Source organism: Gadus macrocephalus, chromosome 4, assembly GCF_031168955.1.
Source record: "Gadus macrocephalus chromosome 4, ASM3116895v1".
Classification (NCBI taxonomy): domain Eukaryota; kingdom Metazoa; phylum Chordata; class Actinopteri; order Gadiformes; family Gadidae; genus Gadus; species Gadus macrocephalus.
Window position 1 is genome coordinate 19,454,001 of NC_082385.1, and position 18,137 is coordinate 19,472,137.

The following is an 18,137-nucleotide window of genomic DNA, read 5'->3' on the forward strand; positions in this document are numbered from 1 at the left end:
CCAACAATTACAATAGGTTGCCTCGCGCCTTCTGCTTGGCCCGCTAATAAGTAAAAAGACAACCGCCATCTGTATTTTTTTAATTCCGTATTTTTACGCAAACCCAAATAACGTTACATCCACGATATTTGATATTATATCACAAATCATGATCCTTACAACCCAAACAAGTGAAACAAACTTGCGGGCGACGTTACCGGTGACCCTTTGGTATACAACCTTCAAGTCACAACTCAAAACTCACCTGTTCAAACTCGCACACAACGTCTAACGTGATTGTTTGTTTGTTTTGTTTAGTCTTGTTTTTGTTTTATTTATTTTTTATTTTTTATTTATTATGTTTATTTATTTTTAAACGATTTATGATGACTATATGCTCTGTAAGGTGACCTTGGGTGTCTTGAAAGGCGCCTCTAAATTAAATGTATTATTATTATTATTATTATTATTGACCTATGACCTTTGAGATGACGACCTTTCCTTGTGCTCCATCTCTCCCTGCAGGTCAGGAGTTTGACGTGCGAGCCAAGTGTGTGATCAACGCCACTGGGCCCTTCACCGACTCACTGCGGAAGATGGACGACCAGAAGACCGCCAACATCTGCCAGCCTAGCGCCGGGGTGCACATCGTCATTCCCGGCTACTACAGGTAGGGAGCGCGGGCACCAGCACACACACACACACACACACACACACACATACACACACTGCGACTGTGCCTCTGTGGAAAGGGTCTCTTGCAGCAGGCTTAATAAACTACAACCGCAACAGCAGAAAGGCATGTCATGTGTAAAACAATGTGTTCCCTTGTACTCTCGTCAAAGGAAACTTATGCCGCGTTTCCACTGCAGGGTGCGGAACGGATCGGATCGCAAAGGTGCGGTAGGGAGGGGGCGGTATAGACCAGCTCAGTTCCGAGGTCGCGTTTCCACTGCCGACAGTACCCTTGGTGGTAGGCCGGATGTCGATCGCCGCGGCAGCTACGTAAACATCGTAAAAAACGTCTTCCTCCCCAAGAATGCAGACGAACGTCTCCACCTCCTTGTTCGCCCAAGCAAGCTTTTTACGTGACATGTTAATTGTAAAGAATAATACCTCGAGGCTACTGTTTGTTTGTTTTTATCCCCGCGTCACCCGGAAGTGACGATTCTGTCGACCAATCAACGGAGGGGGGGTGTAGCTAGAATTTCACGGGACCCTTTCAGGCGTCTGGTCTCGTTTTGGGTACCGCAACGGAGGAGTCTCGAGAATGGGGCCGGAACGGGTACGGCAAAGTCCGGGTCACGCCCACTTTTGGCGGTGGAAACGCGACCCGACCCGCACCTTTGCGATCCGATCCGTTCCGCACCCTGCAGTGGAAACGCGCCATTAGAGGCATTAGCTGCAAGTTGTGATTTAGTGCTTTCAATTCCCAGCTCGAAAGGCTGTGGGTGTGATCCCCTTAATGTAATGTAAAGATAGATTAACGGCATTAAGCAGATACTTTTATTTACATTTACATTCATGGCATTTAGCAGATACTTTTATCCAAAGTGACTTACAATAAGTACAATTGTCAGAAGAGGGTGAAACAGCAATATATCGCTGTCGGTACAGTAAGGATGTTCATAGAACCAAGTGCCAAGCACTAACAATCGCTAGGTAAACCCATTCCCTGTATGCAAAAAAGACAGCTAGGATAAGATGCTACACAACTAGGTTTTTACAATAAGTGTGTACAATAAGTCCCAGGACATACGACATACAATAAGTGCTTACGTGTAATATTGATTGTAGAAGTTGCCACAATAAAACAGATCGCTCAATGCGACTCGCCCGCTTCCCAAGGGTTTTCCAACACATAAAAGAGTTTCCTCTGTGAGTCTGGTGTTGATAAAACACTTCCTGGACTCTGATGTCCTCCTGAGCGAGGAACGTGTTTGCAAGCACAACAGAAACGCTGGCTATGTTTTGTTGATGTTAGAGATTTTAAAGTTCAGCCGGAGCTTATTGAGCCAAATGTGATGCCCCTTTGAGCTTTGACATAAAAGGTCAGCCAGAATATTTCTCCTCCTCCTCTTCGTACCCCACTCCTTATGCCCCTCTTCCTCCTCTGCTTTTTCCTCCTCATCCTCATCCTGGGGGGTATACCACGAACCTCGCTGAACATATCCAGGCTTTCTTGGGAAAACCTGGCTCGACAGAGCCGCAACTCGCAATCAGAGTTAAATGGTACCACGAAGCTCACTTTAGATTCAATTAGTTGAACCAGGTTTTCTGCTTTAGGTTCAGTGCGCGTTCACTTGAAAGGGGCGTTTTTTGCGTCATTTTTCTCACCTTTACGATAGATCAAGCAGTCTATATGCGTATAAGTGAAAAGATTCTGCATATTGTCTATAAAATAACTATGCCAAATGCAGAATTGTTCGCCATTAATCCAAATAGAATGATGATGATTTATTCTATCCTGCCTTATTCTATCATTTAGGGAATTCACTTTAAATACACCCTATGTAAGAAATGTATGTTATGTTATCAACCGCTGAGAGGTAGCGGCTGTAGCGTAGTGGATTAGTAGACCCGAACGCCAGCGACCGGGGTTCAAATTCGCCGGTCTATCATCATGCATTTTACCCCCATAGATGTGGTGGCAGCACGGCCTTGAAAATATGGGTTCAAGTTCGAACACAAAAATATAATTCCATAAGCTTTAGTGAATAAGTATTCCATATGCATGAGTATTGGGACTTTTTAAGCTTCACATAAATTCGCGTCACTTGGGAGTCGAACCCCCCGCGCAGAAATTCAAGACTGACGCGCTACCTCCACTCTAGCACTCTGTCACGGAGACACAATGCCTAACAGTAAGCATTGTCTACATAAGGTCCAAAGGGACGATCAAATAACGAACACCCTCTGATGAGAATCTGTATCTCTCATGAAGAACCCCAATTTCGTTGTTTGCACAATGACAATAAAGTCTGAAATCTGAATATCGTCAGACAATGCCAAGGGATCGGTTCTGTCCCGTAAAACCCTCTGTCTCCGGAGAGACGCCTGTACGAGAAGTTCGCCGAGGTCCACGGGAACACCCACAAATGGTGACGCCATTGTCAGAGGAGGGGCTAGGAAGCTGCGCACGCCGATTTAAGTAGCCGATCTCCGGCTAGACTAATGGTGCGTTCGAGTATTCTCTGCGAACCGACTCGGATCTCGGATCTGATTCCACGCCCACACTTCAAGCGTTTTATTATTTCGCTCGGTCGTTGGAGGAAAACATGGACGCCACCCGGAAAGCTGTTGTCGCGGTAGCATTGGCAGAGGACCAGGCGATCCAATATAAGTAGGCTATAGGCCATAGTCAAGTCAAGTCAAGTTTATTTATATAGCACATTTAAAACAACAGTAGTTGACCAAAGTGCTGTACACAAATACAATTTATTTGTGTACATAGGCAGAGATACGGACGTAGTAAGGTATTGCAGTAATACGAGTGATTGAAATGACCATTTAAACCACCAAAGTGGTCCAAGCACAATGAAAACAGTGCATACTTCAAGTCACAATGGGCGCAGCCATCTTGAATTCTGTCTCGGAATTTCGCTCGGTCACCACTGAGTTCAACCGAGATGGCGAGATCGCCGTCCGAGGAAAAGGGGCGTGTTTGTGCGTGTCGCTAGGCAACGTCCTCGGACCTCCGTGACGGATGGATATTAAAACGCACCATAAGCCGAAAAACTGCTCCCGACCAGGTTTGGTTGCGAGCATAAGTCACCATGGTGATACAGCGACGCTAAAAGAGATCGACTTTCGTGGTACAACTAACCCAGGCTTTGAGCTCAACATACCTCGCTAACCCACTAAGCGAGCTTCGTGGTACAGGCCCCTGCTCCTTAAATCCTACTTTTCTTCCACCTCCTCATTCTCCTCCTCTTCTTGATAATTCGCCTTTTAGAGGCGCCTTTCATGGCACCCAAGGTCACCTTACAGAGCATAAAATCATCATAAATCGTTAAAAACAAGACATTGTGGAAAATAACAACAAAAACAAAACAAAACAAACAAACAAACAATCAAGCCAGTGACCAGTTAAATTGACCGTTGTGTGCGAGTTTGAACAGGTGAGTTTTGAGTTGTGACTTGAAGGTTGTAATGGTGTCTGACTGTTTTATGTGTGGGGGGAGGGAGTTCCAGAGCCTGGGTGCTGAACAGCTGAATGACCGGGCACCCATTGTAATGAGTCGTGATGTGGGGATACATAGTAGTCCAGCAGAGGTTTAGCGGAGGGAGCGGGAGGGAGTGTATTCTTGGAGGAGGTCGCAGAGGTAACTGGGGGCTAGGTTGCGGAGAGCTTTGTGGGTGAGGAGTAGGGTTTGTATTGGATGCGGTAGTGTACTGGGAGCCAGTGAAGTTGGACGAGGACAGGGGTGATGTGGTCAGATGATTTGGTGCGGGTGATGATCCGGGCGGCTGAGTTCTGAATGATCTGCAGTCTGTTTATGAGTTTGGTGGGGAGTCCGGTGAGGAGGGTGTTGCAGTAGTCTATGCGTGATGTGACAAATGAGTGAACCAGGATTTCAGTGCTGGATTAGGTCAGTGATGGGCGGAGTCTGGCGATGTTGAGGAGGTGGATGAATGCAGTCCGGGTGATGTTTTGAATATGGGGTGCGAATGAGAGGGTGTTGTCCAGGATGACAGGACCCTCTGCTTCACCCCTCGCCTCCTCATTGACTCTCGAGGAGAATCAACTTATTTTCATCTTATTTCGATTTTCTTATCTTTATTACACTGTCTGACCCCCCTCACCCCACACGTTCATCCTCCTCCCTCCCTCCTTCTCTCTTTTCACTTCCCGTCCTCATCCCGGCTTCATTCATCATCTCCCATGCCTCCCCCCTGCCTCCCCCTGAGTCTCTACCTCCCTTTCCCTCACCCCGAGAGAGAGAGAGAGAGAGAGAGAGAGAGAGAGAGAGAGAGAGAGAGAGAGAGAGAGAGAGAGAGAGAGAGAGAGAGAGAGAGAGAGAGAGAGAGAGAGACTACCTCGCTTTGGAGAGATTTCATTTTTATTATGGATGGAGAAATAGACAGAGAGACAGACAGATTCAATAATGACATGAATCTTATTGGTCCGGGACGAAAACGTGATTGGCTAACACCTGCGCTGCTCCTTGAGTTGGGAGGGGAAGCATCGGCAACCTCATAATCTGATAATTCAAAGATATTTTCTTGCCAATACAATATGTATTGCGATTCTGCAGAGATTACGATTCAAAATTATGATTTTGTATTTGATTTAGGGTTAAAGGTCAGGGTTCGACTGCTACAGGGACATCGGCCTGCCATTGTTTTTTAACAGTTTTCTTTTTAATTTGGCTTAATTTGGCTGAACAGAACAGAACATCTTTGATGCAAATGAGCTATAGTGCCCCCTGCAGGACGGTAATATTAATATGTTCCACTTATACTGAATGCGGTTTCTAGCTTACATTTTTTAGATTAAAAAAACAAGCAAATAAGTGGATGTGAAGCATCCTGACAGTGTGCTGAATGGATCCCCCATTAGTCCGGACAACATGGGTCTCCTGGACCCCGCCACCAGCGACGGCCGCGTCATCTTCTTCCTGCCCTGGGAGAAGATGACCATCGCTGGGACCACCGACTCCCCCACAAACGTCACAGCCCACCCCATTCCCACCGAGGACGACATCACCTTCATCCTCAACGAGGTCCGCAACTACCTCAGCCCCGACGTGGAAGGTATGCGCACGCACACACGCAACCGACACAAGCACACACAACAGACAGCCACACACACACACACACACACACACACACGCAGATACAACTACCTCAGCCCCGACATGAGCGGTTCACACACACAAATACAGACACACCGTGGACTACAGCTGAAAATTTGCCAAATAGGCTAAAGCTGCTCCTTTTCCTTTTAGTTAATCAAAAGGGACTGTCCACAAAACTAAAAACAAATAAACTAAAACTAAACTAAACTGTAATGTAAATGTATTTACATTACATTTCTGAAAGGACCTCATCTTACAGAAGACTTGCCGGCTATCTTTGTAGCTTTCATTTGACAGTTTTCTCATTGAAAATGTATTTTATTTAAAATTGCAAGTTTGCTTGTCGTGTAACATTGTTACAAATCAGATATTGTATTTGAGAGCACAGGAAAATGTATACAATTTTAATAAAACATGTTTGTGTGTGTGTGTGCGCGCCCATGTGCATTTGTGTGTCTGTGTGTCTGTGTGCATGTGAATGCACCTTTGTGTGTGTGTTCAGTACGTCGTGGGGACGTGCTGGCAGCCTGGAGTGGGATCCGGCCCCTGGTGACGGACCCCAACTCTAAAGACACCCAGTCCATCTGCAGGAACCACATCGTCAACGTCAGCCAGAGTGGCATGGTCACCATCGCTGGTCAGTTGTGTGTGTGTGTGTGTGTGTGTGTGTGTGTGTGTGTGTGTGTGTGTGTGTGTGTGTGTGTGTGTGTGTGTGTGTGTGTGTGTGTGTGTGTGTGTGTGTGTGTGTGTGGGTGTGTGTGTGTGTGTGTGTGTGTGAATGTGTTCCTCTTAGGGGTGTGAATCTTTGGCTTCAGACGATTCGATTCGATTAACGATTCAGTAGTTGGCGATTCGATTCAAGGACAATTTTTTTTTTTTGGAACGATTCGATTCGATTCTGTAAACCTCGATTCGATTCAGTAACTTTGAACCAAAATTCTATATCCGTGAAATAAACATGCAATAATGTGACACCCTATCATGGGATAGATGTGTTGGAGCGTCTTGAACTAGGTGGAAAATCACTCAGGAGCCGACGAGAAGTTTGGAAAAAGATGGGATCTTTTATTTTCCCAATTTAAGGCCCATAAGGCAATAAAAATAAAACGAAAATCAACAAAAAGAAAAATACTTTTCACTAAACAAACTGAATGGGCTTGAGAGTCACAAAAACATCTATTCGAACTTAAGCATACTGGACCTTTATATTATTGCTAGATTTTGGCGTAGCCAAAATATACAAAAACTGCAATAAACATAATTACAAAAACTCTGGGTCACTTCCGGTTTACCCGGAAGTTATGACGTTCATTTAAACCCCGTTGACGCGGCACACATTCCCAAATAGAGTGGCGAAGTCACGCCCCTTCCGGTTGAGCTCATGGGACCTATGAGATCGAAAAATATGAATGGGTGTCAATGGAGAGAAAATAATTATTTTCTGGTCCCAGTCTTTATATGCCCTGGATTACACATATGTTGTTTGTGGATTTAAATGATAATTTTTCATGCATAGAGTTCGACCGTTTATTGTGCAATTGTTCAGATAAAGGCTGTAGAGAAAACACAACGAGAAAGACTACACGGCTCGTATGTGACGTCACGCTCCCTGCGACTGGCGTGGAGAAGACCGACAATCTTCCCATCGGCATAACTGAAACTCTGCACGTGCCCCGACTTATCGTGGTTTTCACCTCTTTCTATGCTTTTATCCTCGCCTTGAAAAAAAGTGGTGAAGTGGAGCAGAGAGAACGCCATCTCTGTGCCGAGTTCCAAGTGCGGGTGTGGTGACGTATATCATATGCGTCGAGAGCAGCGAAGAGCTGTAGTTCACAAAGCGGCCTCTGATAAAACCTAAAATTATCAAACTTCTTCACGAAAATTTTTAGTTTTCTTTGCATGAAAAATTATCATTTAAATCCACAAACAACATATTTGTAATCCAGGGCATATAAAGACTGGGACCAGAAAATAATTATTTTCTCTCCATTGACACACATTCATATTTTTCGATCTCATAGGTCCCATGAGCTCTACCGGAAGGGGCGTGACTTCGCCACTCTATACAAAGTCTAGACGAGACGCTGATAAGACGAACATTTACGCTGTGTTAACATGTAACTTTTAAACTAAATAAACAAACCTGGAATTTGACAACGACATACTTGTTTGAATGGTTATTGCAACAGAACAGGTGACGTTAATGGTAAATGGTATTAAACAGAACGTTGTAATGATGGTACTTGCAAGATTGTATTAAACCGCCGTAGCGCGCATGATAAATTACATGGTTGATAAATGATTTTAAAACAGTAGGAAGGTAACGGAATACATAGTCAAACAAGACAAACACACACAGGCAACATTGACGGAAGCTATGCGCCCCGTCACACACCCCTTGTCAATTTTACCATTATTCTTTGCGAAGCCAAAATGCTTCCACACTTAGGATTTCAAGTTTGCTGGTGCAAACAATCTCGCTGCCGCTCTCTGCCATGTTTGAAATGCACCAGTAGAGGGTGAGGGAGAAAAAAAACTCTTGTGGGACTTCCTTGCAAGCTGACTATAGCTGATGACAGAGTTACGGATTACTGAGCTGCACTTCACAAAATAAACGTGTAAACTAAGTCTTAAAACATTAATCATAATCGATTCATACGATTTAAAGCATTTATATCGATTATTGGTGAAGCCAAAGCGATTCATTCTATTTATTTATTTTAGCAGATCGATTTAGTTGAATCGGTAGGACTGACAATCGATTCATCGATGCATCGCATGAATCGTTACACCCCTTGTTCCTCTGTGTATGTGTGTGTGTGTGTGTGTGTGTGTGTGTGTGTGTGTGTGTGTGTGTGTGTGTGTGTGTGTGTGTGTGTGTGTGTGTGTGTGTGTGTGTGTGTGTGTGCGTGGATTCCTCTGTGTATGTGTGTGTTTGTGTCTGTGTGTGTTCGTGTGCGTCTGGCCATGTTTCTCTTGTAGGACCTGTGTTTGTATTGATGGAGGTGTATTATTCATTTACCGCTAAAACAGTCAAATATGTGTTTGTTAACCTTTTCGCGCAAAACATGAAACAAAACACCACTTTGTACACACAGAGGTTCTTATAACTTCATAGATCCAGTCCGGACCCAAGGGTGGTTAGAGTGCTAACACAGCTAGCTAGCTAACGTCGCAGCAGCCGATCACCTAAAGATAGTAGGCTGTGTCTTCGATGCAGTTCAGTAACCGCGGCGACGGCGTCATAACCAAAGCCAATTAAGTCTCCATTAGTTGACGTGAGCGAGGTGAAGGGTGCCGATTACCCCGGCGTCGCCACCGGTGACTTCCCGCCTTACTTCCAGCGTGTCAACGCCTCATCAAAAACATGCGCCAATTAGTCATGACACCATTCAGCCAATCAGTGTTCACTGCCTCGCTCGTCCTCTAGGACCTGTGTGTGTGTGTGTGTGTGTGTGTGTGTGTTTGTGTGAGTGTGTGCTAACGTGTGAACATGCCTGTGTGTGTGTGTGTGTATGCACGTGCGTGCCTGTGCGTGTCTGTGTGTGTCTCCAGGGGGAAAGTGGACTACGTACCGCTCCATGGCGGAGGAGACGCTGGATGCGGCCATCCTGACCCACGGCCTGGAGGCGTCAGCCAGCAAGACCGTGGGTCTGGTCCTGGAGGGGGGCCGCGACTGGTCGCCCACCCTCTACATCCGCCTGGTGCAGGACTACGGCCTGGAGAACGAGGTAGACCGTAGACCGGGTGTAGGGGCCAGGACGCTGGGTCTGGGATAGGGGTGGGAATCACAGGGAACCTCAAGATACCATGAGCGTTACATGGCCCATGATACCGATAATATCGCCATACAGCGATTCTGCAATAATCAATATATTGTTAGACAATCCTATAGGGGGGTTGATCGCAGAATGATCGCAAAAATAAATTTGTTTGAGCGGTTGCCAGAGTTGTAGAGTAATTTGCAGTTGTGGTGTTAATTAGCGATGTTGTCGGCTTAGTGTTACATTAAACTGTAATAGGAAAACGCGGTTATATGCTATAGACCCTAGAGTATATGTGGTACAAAGGCTGGGACGAATTTCGAATTATAAATATGTACATTTATGTTAAAAGTATAGACCGTCGTGATTCCCATTGAAACAAATGGCGCCATGATTTTTCTTCAAAACGAGAGCTGGTAAATTGTGAAAAATGAATTAAACTGTAATCAGACAACGCGGTTATATGCTATAGACTAGGGTGGAGCTTATTTATGAACTTCTTACCCTCTCATTTTGTTCCTATATATATAAAAAAATAAATCGGGCAAAATATGAGCACAATTGAACAATATTTAGGGGTAGCTCAATGACCGTGAAGTTTCTGATACCCAAAAGCTGCAGCCGCCTTTTTTTATTTTTTTTAGCTCCACCACAGAGATGTTTGTCCAATCCTTGGAGTAGCTCTATCAGTGAGTTTCAAGATCTCAGACGAACTGTATCTCCTTGGTGACTCTGTGACCGAGTTAAATGGCAGCAAGTTGCCGTCATTGCGTATGGCTCTGGGATTCTTCCTACATCACCATCTCGAACTAAAGGAGACTATAAGACAATCGTCAGCTGTTGCCATCATGGAAATAGCAAAGTTTTGGCACAAAGCTAGAATCCCAATGAGGGATCATCAAAACTGCCAAACTAAGCTTGAGTTGACTTTTGAAGAGTGGCGACTTCTGAAAAAGAACAAAGCGCGAACGTCACCAACTCAACTCGCGAGAGAGTCAGCTTTTGTTTCCAGGCTCGAAGATCTTTTTGATGTCGCTCATGCTGATGCTCTGACGAAGACGTCAGTATTACAAGAAGACAAGGATTTCTTGTTAGCCCAGCGAGAGAAAGGAAGAAGAGGGTCGATGGCTGGATTAGATAAAAAGCTTGCTGCTAAGGAGAAAAGGGCGTTCGAAAGAGAGGAGCAAATGCTTGCCATGCGTCATCAAATGGAACAAATAAAACAGTCAGCAGCATCTACCGCTGAGCTGAATTCTTCTGGTTCTGAAACCTGCTTAGCAGCTACTCTAGATTGCACAAAAGTGTCAGGCCGCAAGGCTGCTTTTATCATAGCACAAACTGCCAAAAGCTTGGGGCAGAACATTGATGAACTTGCTCTAAACAGAGACTCAATTCGCCGAAACAGAGTACAACACAGAGGCCAGAGAGCTGCAAACATAAAGGCCAAGATTCAGGGTAACGTTCCCCTTGTTGTTCATTGGGATGGCAAACTGATTCCGGATCTAATTGGAAAAAAGAAGGTTGATCGTCTGCCAGTATTGGTTTCAGGTAAAGGAATTTCTCAGTTACTTACAGTTGCCAAGCTTCCATCCGGAACAGGCGAGGCTCAGGCTGCTGCTGTCTTCGGAGCCATTCAAGACTGGGGCTTAGCAGACAGCATCCGAGCTATGTGCTTTGACACCACCAGCTCAAACACTGGTCGGATTGCTGGTGCCTGTGTCCTTCTAGAGCAGAAGCTTAAGAAATAGCTCTTGTCACTGTCTTGTAGGCACCACATTATGGAACTGATAATTGGTGCAGTGTTCCAAGTATGTATGGGAGCCACATCTTCTCCCGGGGTTCCACTCTTCAAACGGTTCCAGGAATACTGGGGATTTATTGACACAGCAAAGTATGAACCGGGGATTGCAGCTGATGATGTGGCAGGTCTTGTGGAATACATTAAGCAAAGCACCATTGATTACGCCAACAAGCATCTTGAACAGAGTCTACCAAGAGATGACTATAAAGAATTCTTGGAACTTGTGATTGTGTTTCTCGGTGCTGCTCCTGCACGAGGAGTGCGATTCATGTCACCTGGTGCAATGCACCACGCCCGTTGGATGTCCAAAGTTCTACAGTCTCAAGATCTGGATGTTCAAGGCTCAGTTCAAACTGACTCCTGCTGAAGAGAGAGGGTTACGTGATGTGTGTGTGTTCGCAGTTCTTGTCTACCTGAAAGCCTGGATCTCTGCTCCTCAGGCATCAGGTGCTCCTTCCAGTGACCTGCTGCTACTTAAGTCACTGCTTGAATACTCATCAATCCATTCAGCCATTTCAAAGTCAACATCACGCAAGTTTTCCAAACACTTATGGTACTTGTCACAGGAACTTGTTGGCTTGGTTTTCTTCGACAGTCGGGTCAGTTCGTCAACCAAGAGACGGATGGTTAGTGCCATGCAGAATGAAGAAAACCAAGAGCACGATCATTCCAAGCCAATCACTGTTGATCTGGATCCATTCAATGACAAGAACTTAGAAGACTTTGTCACAGCAAAGTAAATGAAACTGATCCGAATCATGGAACTTCCAGATGGATTTCTCGCGGTTGATCCGGACTTGTGGCAGGACAGAGATGATTACAAGCAGGCTACAGAAGCAGTCAAGTCTCTTAATGTTGTCAATGACCAAGCTGAACGTGGAGTGGCACTCATTCAGGAGTAGAGTGGATTACTAATCTGTGATGAAACGCAGCTGCAATTCCTGCTGCAAGTTGTTGAGGACCATTGTAGATTGTATCCTGATAGCAGGAAACAGACTCTGTCCGGGCTGCCATGAAAACAATAAATCTAGAGTTTGCTGGACATTGTTAGACTGATATTAGTTGTCAGAAACTGAACAAGAATTCACTATTACTGTGTTCAAAATAAATAGTGTTGTTTAAAATAAATTGGTAGAGATACTCCTAAAGGTTGTGTAATTCGTTGCATTTTTATAAATTTCGTAATCTTTGAGGCACTTGAGCTACCCCTAAACAGAATAATTTAATGTTCAAACTTTGCATAGAGTGTTTTTTTATTATGCCGCACAGAATAGGGGGGTAAGATTTAAAAAAAATAAAATAAAAATGTTATAGTTTAAGCTCCACCCTACTATAGACCCTATAGTATCTGTGGTATAAAGGCTGGGATGAATTTCGAATTATAAATATGTACAATCGATAACGTTAACTGTCTGACTCATTGCTCAGTGGACTAGAATACCTCCCGTTGCCAAGTCGTAGCTAAGGTCCATCCTGTTTACTGGAGGAGTGAACGTTTTCTTTGCATAAGAACCTTACGGGAGGATAATGATTGTTCCAGGTATTAGTCAAACCCTCAGGCATTACCAGGGAAACAAAATAATGGCATGTGAAAAACTTTATATTTGGATTGTAATATGCATGAAAATATAAATTAATGATATTAATTTCTTTTCTTTGGCACGTGACCATGGTATAAGCGGGATAATGCCCTTCGAGGTGCCAAAAACAAGTTTGATCGATCGTAATTAAAGGGGAATACTTTTTGAGGGAGATGAACTCAAACAGAGTATACATTTAATAAGCATGCAATACGAATAAGAAAAAGCATAATTAGTAAAGTATTTGAATTGTTTTATTATGTTGGCAAGCGAGAGGTAGAATAAATGGGATAATGAGTTTTATTAAAACGGTTTATGGAACCAACAACAACGCACAACAACACATGATTGATGATCTTGTCGCTCTCATCTCTTTCTGTATATGACATGCGCGTAGAGCGGGGAGTGACATAGAATGATAATCCCTCTATGACGATACATCACGATATGTCTAACGATAAATACAAAATGAATATGAAAAGGTAAAGTGATGGATTTCTGTCTTTGGCTAGTTAACTTCCGTTCAAGTTTCCTTCATTCATGTTCAGCACTACCTCGAGGAGAAGGGAAATCTGTTAAAGGCGCCATATTTTATTCATTAAAATGTTGATATATGGGCAATATTTCCTGTCGAACTCTTCAGGAATAAAGCATAAAAATGCAAAAGAAATAAAAAGAAAAATTGTAAATATATATATATCGCTACTTGCCGCCAGCATATCGATTCTCATATCACATGAAGAAAGGCGACGATATATATCGCGTATCGATATTTTGTCCCAGCCCTAGTCCGGGAAGAACGGGGGTTTGGTTTGTTTTGCATTCCCAAAATAATTGCTCATGACATTGGTGTGAAGGGGGCTATTGAAGGCCCTTGTAAAAGAAAAGTTAACCTCTGGGAAAACAATGGCCCTGAAACAGCTGAATGGATATCCTCACACTACTCTATTGCCAATAGTCATTACTATTGCATTCTTAATATTAGGAAAATACCTAATAGGAAGATTGAACTAGTCACTGAGACGAACTAGGCACCCTAATGAACAAGAACAGTTTCTTGTCGCCTGGTCTCATAGGGTCCATCTTGTTATATCGCTGTAGGGTCGGTTTGAAGTCGCTCGTAACATGCAACCAACATCAAACAAGGGTGGTGAAATAGGGGCCTAAAAGTGTTTCCTTGGGGCCTGTTCATCGTACCTCGCTTCATTAGTAATTTAAAATGGGTTATAGGAAGCTCCCTCGTCACTTGTGTCGGGCTGTGGGAAATATATTTACTAAACTTGAATTACAATAATGACAAGGTAAGTAGTCACCATAGTCTTGCTAGAAACACCCACCTACGTTACATGCTCACGGAGGCTGTGAAATACCGGGGCACATGAATGCACCATGTGTCTCAGCAGATACCTTGGCAATAATATGCAGGGAAATGTACAAAAAATTCTACAAATTCTACACCACTGGGATTTCTGATCTCCGCACACAAACCACTGAACACACCTTTGTCGTTTCGAACGTACGCCACCAAAGCGACGATTCATTTTCGCACTGTCATCGATCGGTAATTAGCTTTCTGTGTAAAAAAAAGAAAATTAATCCAATATAGAGTTTTACTAAACAAGGCCCCAAGCAGCGGACCCCTCATTACCGTAACTCTCCTCTGTAATATTCCTAAAGGTCGCGTTGATATTTGGACAACGCTTGCCCTTTTCCTGGCCATCGACAAAAGCCAGTGATCTGAATGCCAAATAGGCCATTTTGTTGTTTCGCCAAACTTATGACACCCCATCGATTCCAAACTGCTCAGACGCTTGTCGTTTCACTTTGGATGAGAGATTGGATCAATGGTTTGAATGCCAGCGGTCACCAGTAGTGAACCCACTTCTCCATCTGCTCTGTGCTTATCTCCTCGGTGGCATTAAGTTATCTGCCCATTGTGTGCAAGTATACACAAAGACAGATTGTATTCGTTTTCAGAGGGATCATAGTATTGGTTTATCAATAGTGTCGTCTAGCTTAGTCACAGTCTCACAAAGCCGGTATTCATGTTCACTGGAAGATATTCAAGTTTTATTGAACAAGAATTAATACAGAAACAGAGGCCCTCTTCTTGTGCTTAGAAGTAGTAGTCATAATAGTAGTAGCACTATTAATTGGAGTAGTTTTAGTTGATCAATTTCTATATGACCCCTATTTTATTTTAAGGTGTTATGTGGATTAGCCTTTACCAACCATTTCAAAACCGACCCCATAGTGACACTTTTAATGTGGGAGTGTCCACCCAGATGCATTCTGGGTAGTGCAGCAAAGTGGACTGACTCAACTAGTCTGTAAAATAGTGGCCCTTTAAGCTTAGCATTGAAAATCTAATTGAATCGAGGACAGCTAAATCCAACTTTGCCCTGAAACCTTCTTCCATTGTCTGCCAACTAACAAAGAATGATGTCACTTCCTGCGTGGCTTCCTCCTCAGGTGGCCCAGCATTTGGCGTCGACATATGGCGGGAAGGCGTTCGAAGTGGCCAAAATGGCGCAGGTCACCGGCAAGAGATGGCCCATCGTCGGCAAAAGGCTGGTGTCCGAGTTCCCCTACATCGAGGGCGAGGTAACGCACCATCAACTGTTTACAACCCAGAATCCTATGGACAATATACTCTACCTACAAACACAATGAAACTCCAACTCTGCATCTGGGACTTAGAGAATCCCCAAAAATATCAAAGTCTTATAATGTTCCCATTAAAACGGTTATTTTCTTGGACTTGTAGCAACACTTCCAGCATACAGAGTAAAATGGCCCCACACTTAGCTGGTGGCTAACACCGGTTATCAAAGCTTGTTCTGCCACTCGGGCCTTTACCTTCCACTTTTGTTGGAAATACTTATTTTACGTAAATTACTTGGTTAAAATCCAAACTTCACATCTTTCACAAGCTCATCCGAATCTCAGTCCGAGAAAAGTCGTCTATTGCTACTGACAGAACCTCAATTGACCACTAATCCCGTCCCCCCGCCAGGTGCTGTACGCCATCAAGGAGTATGCCTGCACGGCCATTGACGTCATCGCCCGGCGCACGCGGCTGGGCTTCCTCAATGTCCAGGCAGCCGACGAGGCCCTGCCGCGCATCGTGGAGCTAATGGGCAAGGCGCTCAACTGGACCAGCGACCGGAAAACCGTACGTGGCCGAAAGGCCGATCTACGCTCACCAATTTACATTTTATTCCCTGTTTGGTTTCCGTCCACAGTGGATTACAAGTGAGGCTTTCAATGTTTGAGTAACGACCCCAAATGTAACACCTGGTTGAGGGGTTGTTCCTATTCAGCAGGAAGTTGTGGTTGAAAATACATCAGAACAAACACAGATTCTGGTAGACTCTAGTACAGGAAATTCTGTTAAACAAGATGAACATGGCCAAACATGATCCAAATATAGTAATTCTAGTTGTTGAACTTGAAGAACAGAAAGTTATTATTGCTAAAAGCCTAGATTGCATTGCGAACAGCTTTGCGTTGGTTGCAATTTTTATACCGGTGTATTTTTCTTTATTTGGAGCATTGTGTGTCGATACAGTCGCCCATGACAGGACTGGATCATGTTTGCGTCTCTTATTTCGGCTAGCCTGTAACCCCTGGTGGCTGTGTATCCCCCCGTTATTCTCCTACAGTCAAAGACACAATAAACCCTCCACACCCTTTATCCCCTTGAGAGGGGACCTGTGTGTGTGTGTGTGTGTGTGTGTGTGTGTGTGTGTGTGTGTGTGTGTGTGTGTGTGTGTGTGTGTGTGTGTGTGTGTGTGTGTGTGTGTGTGTGTGTGTGTGTGTGTGTGTGTGTGTGACCTCTCACCCAGTAAACAGGGACAAAACACCTTGGGGCCCAAGGCGCCACAAAACACAAACACCCAAAAGTTACATCAATAACATTTTGCTTCATGAAAATATATATACTCCGTGAAAATACTGATAACACAAACCTTTGTGTTATCAGAGTATGTCCAATTTGCAATAATTTTCCCTGTATAAATATACCCTCCCTGAGGCCAAACAAGAGCACATTTACCTGATAACTGATAACACCAAATTTATGCATGCATGATCACCATCATTATTTAATAGCATTTAGTTTCTTAACAGTGTATTGTAACATAGGGAACCATTGCAGTTGGGGTCACAGTAAAGTGAAATATTTTAGTCACCTGTAATATATCCTCCAGCTGTTCTCACTCGTGAAAGACAAAGAGATTTTTGTTCTATACTTAAGTGGCTTGGGGGGGAAATATCCATTAAAGGTCCCATGGCATGCTACTTTATGGATACTTTAATATAGGTATTAGTTGGCCCCTAAGATAGTATTTGAAGACGTTCGTGAAATTCAGCCACTTCGACCCAGTCGCACATTGATCTTTCCCAAAACGCGCCATTTCGGTGTCTGTAGCTTAATGCAAATGAGGAGGAAAGAGACGGGTCAAGGCAGAGGGTGGGTGTTTTGGCCCTGAGCAGCTTGCGGCCACGGTACCATGCGCTCTGTTTACAGTGGATGTATCACAATGGCGAGACTCACACAGCCTTTGACCGTGTTCTGTAAATATTCTAGAGCACTCCGGGTGCTCTCGCGGGAGTCCTTGAGCTCTATATCTAAATAATATAAAATTATGCATCGATATCTATATCATAAAATATATATTATCACGGCCAAAAGCTGTGTGCGCCTCCAGACGATATTATGAATCTCAAACGAATGGGTCGGGTTCTCCGACGTCTCTGGTTCTTCCACTTCTATCAGTCTGACGTAAACTGAACCGCGGCATGGAGGAGAAAGGGATTGTCGCCCTCGATTGTCTTCTGTCGGAGCCCCGCTGCCCGCTGACGAGGCCCCACTGCCTCGAAAGCGGGCAGCGTGCCTCGCGGCGGTGTGCCTCACGGCTGTGGTGCCTCGCGGTGGCGGGCAGCAGGCAGCGGGGCTCTGGCGGGAGACATCACGGGCAACAATCCCTTTCTCCTCCTTGTCGCCGTTTATGTACTTCAGGTAAATTGGCGCATCTAAGCTTTGTTTTTTCAAAGGCAGAACAGGATAACTATTGCTCGTTTTACACCTAACGCCATTTCTAGCTACTGGGGGACCGTAGTTCTTGGAATCCAAGATGGCAGCATGTTAGGTTGTATGTGAGTTTGTGAGTTTGTCTCTCTGTCTGTGTTCATTTTTTGCGCTATTTTG

At 44.4% G+C, this 18,137-nt stretch overlaps 1 protein-coding gene across 8 annotated transcripts in view; it reads left to right on the forward strand.

Moving 5' to 3' along the window:
• Positions 1-18,137, forward strand: part of gpd2 (glycerol-3-phosphate dehydrogenase 2 (mitochondrial)) — a 57,127-nt gene that overhangs the window by 21,694 nt on the left and 17,296 nt on the right. For all 8 annotated transcript variants that reach the window (XR_009525070.1, XR_009525069.1, XR_009525071.1 and 5 more), the window contains 6 exons: positions 505-649; positions 5,543-5,736; positions 6,283-6,417; positions 9,336-9,511; positions 15,398-15,529; positions 15,942-16,100. Coding sequence is in view for 5 of the 8 variants with exons in the window: in XM_060048817.1 (XP_059904800.1) it covers positions 505-649; positions 5,543-5,736; positions 6,283-6,417; positions 9,336-9,511; positions 15,398-15,529; positions 15,942-16,100 (941 nt within the window). In the remaining 3 variants the exon portion in view is untranslated. The remainder of the gene's footprint in view (positions 1-504; positions 650-5,542; positions 5,737-6,282; positions 6,418-9,335; positions 9,512-15,397; positions 15,530-15,941; positions 16,101-18,137) is intronic.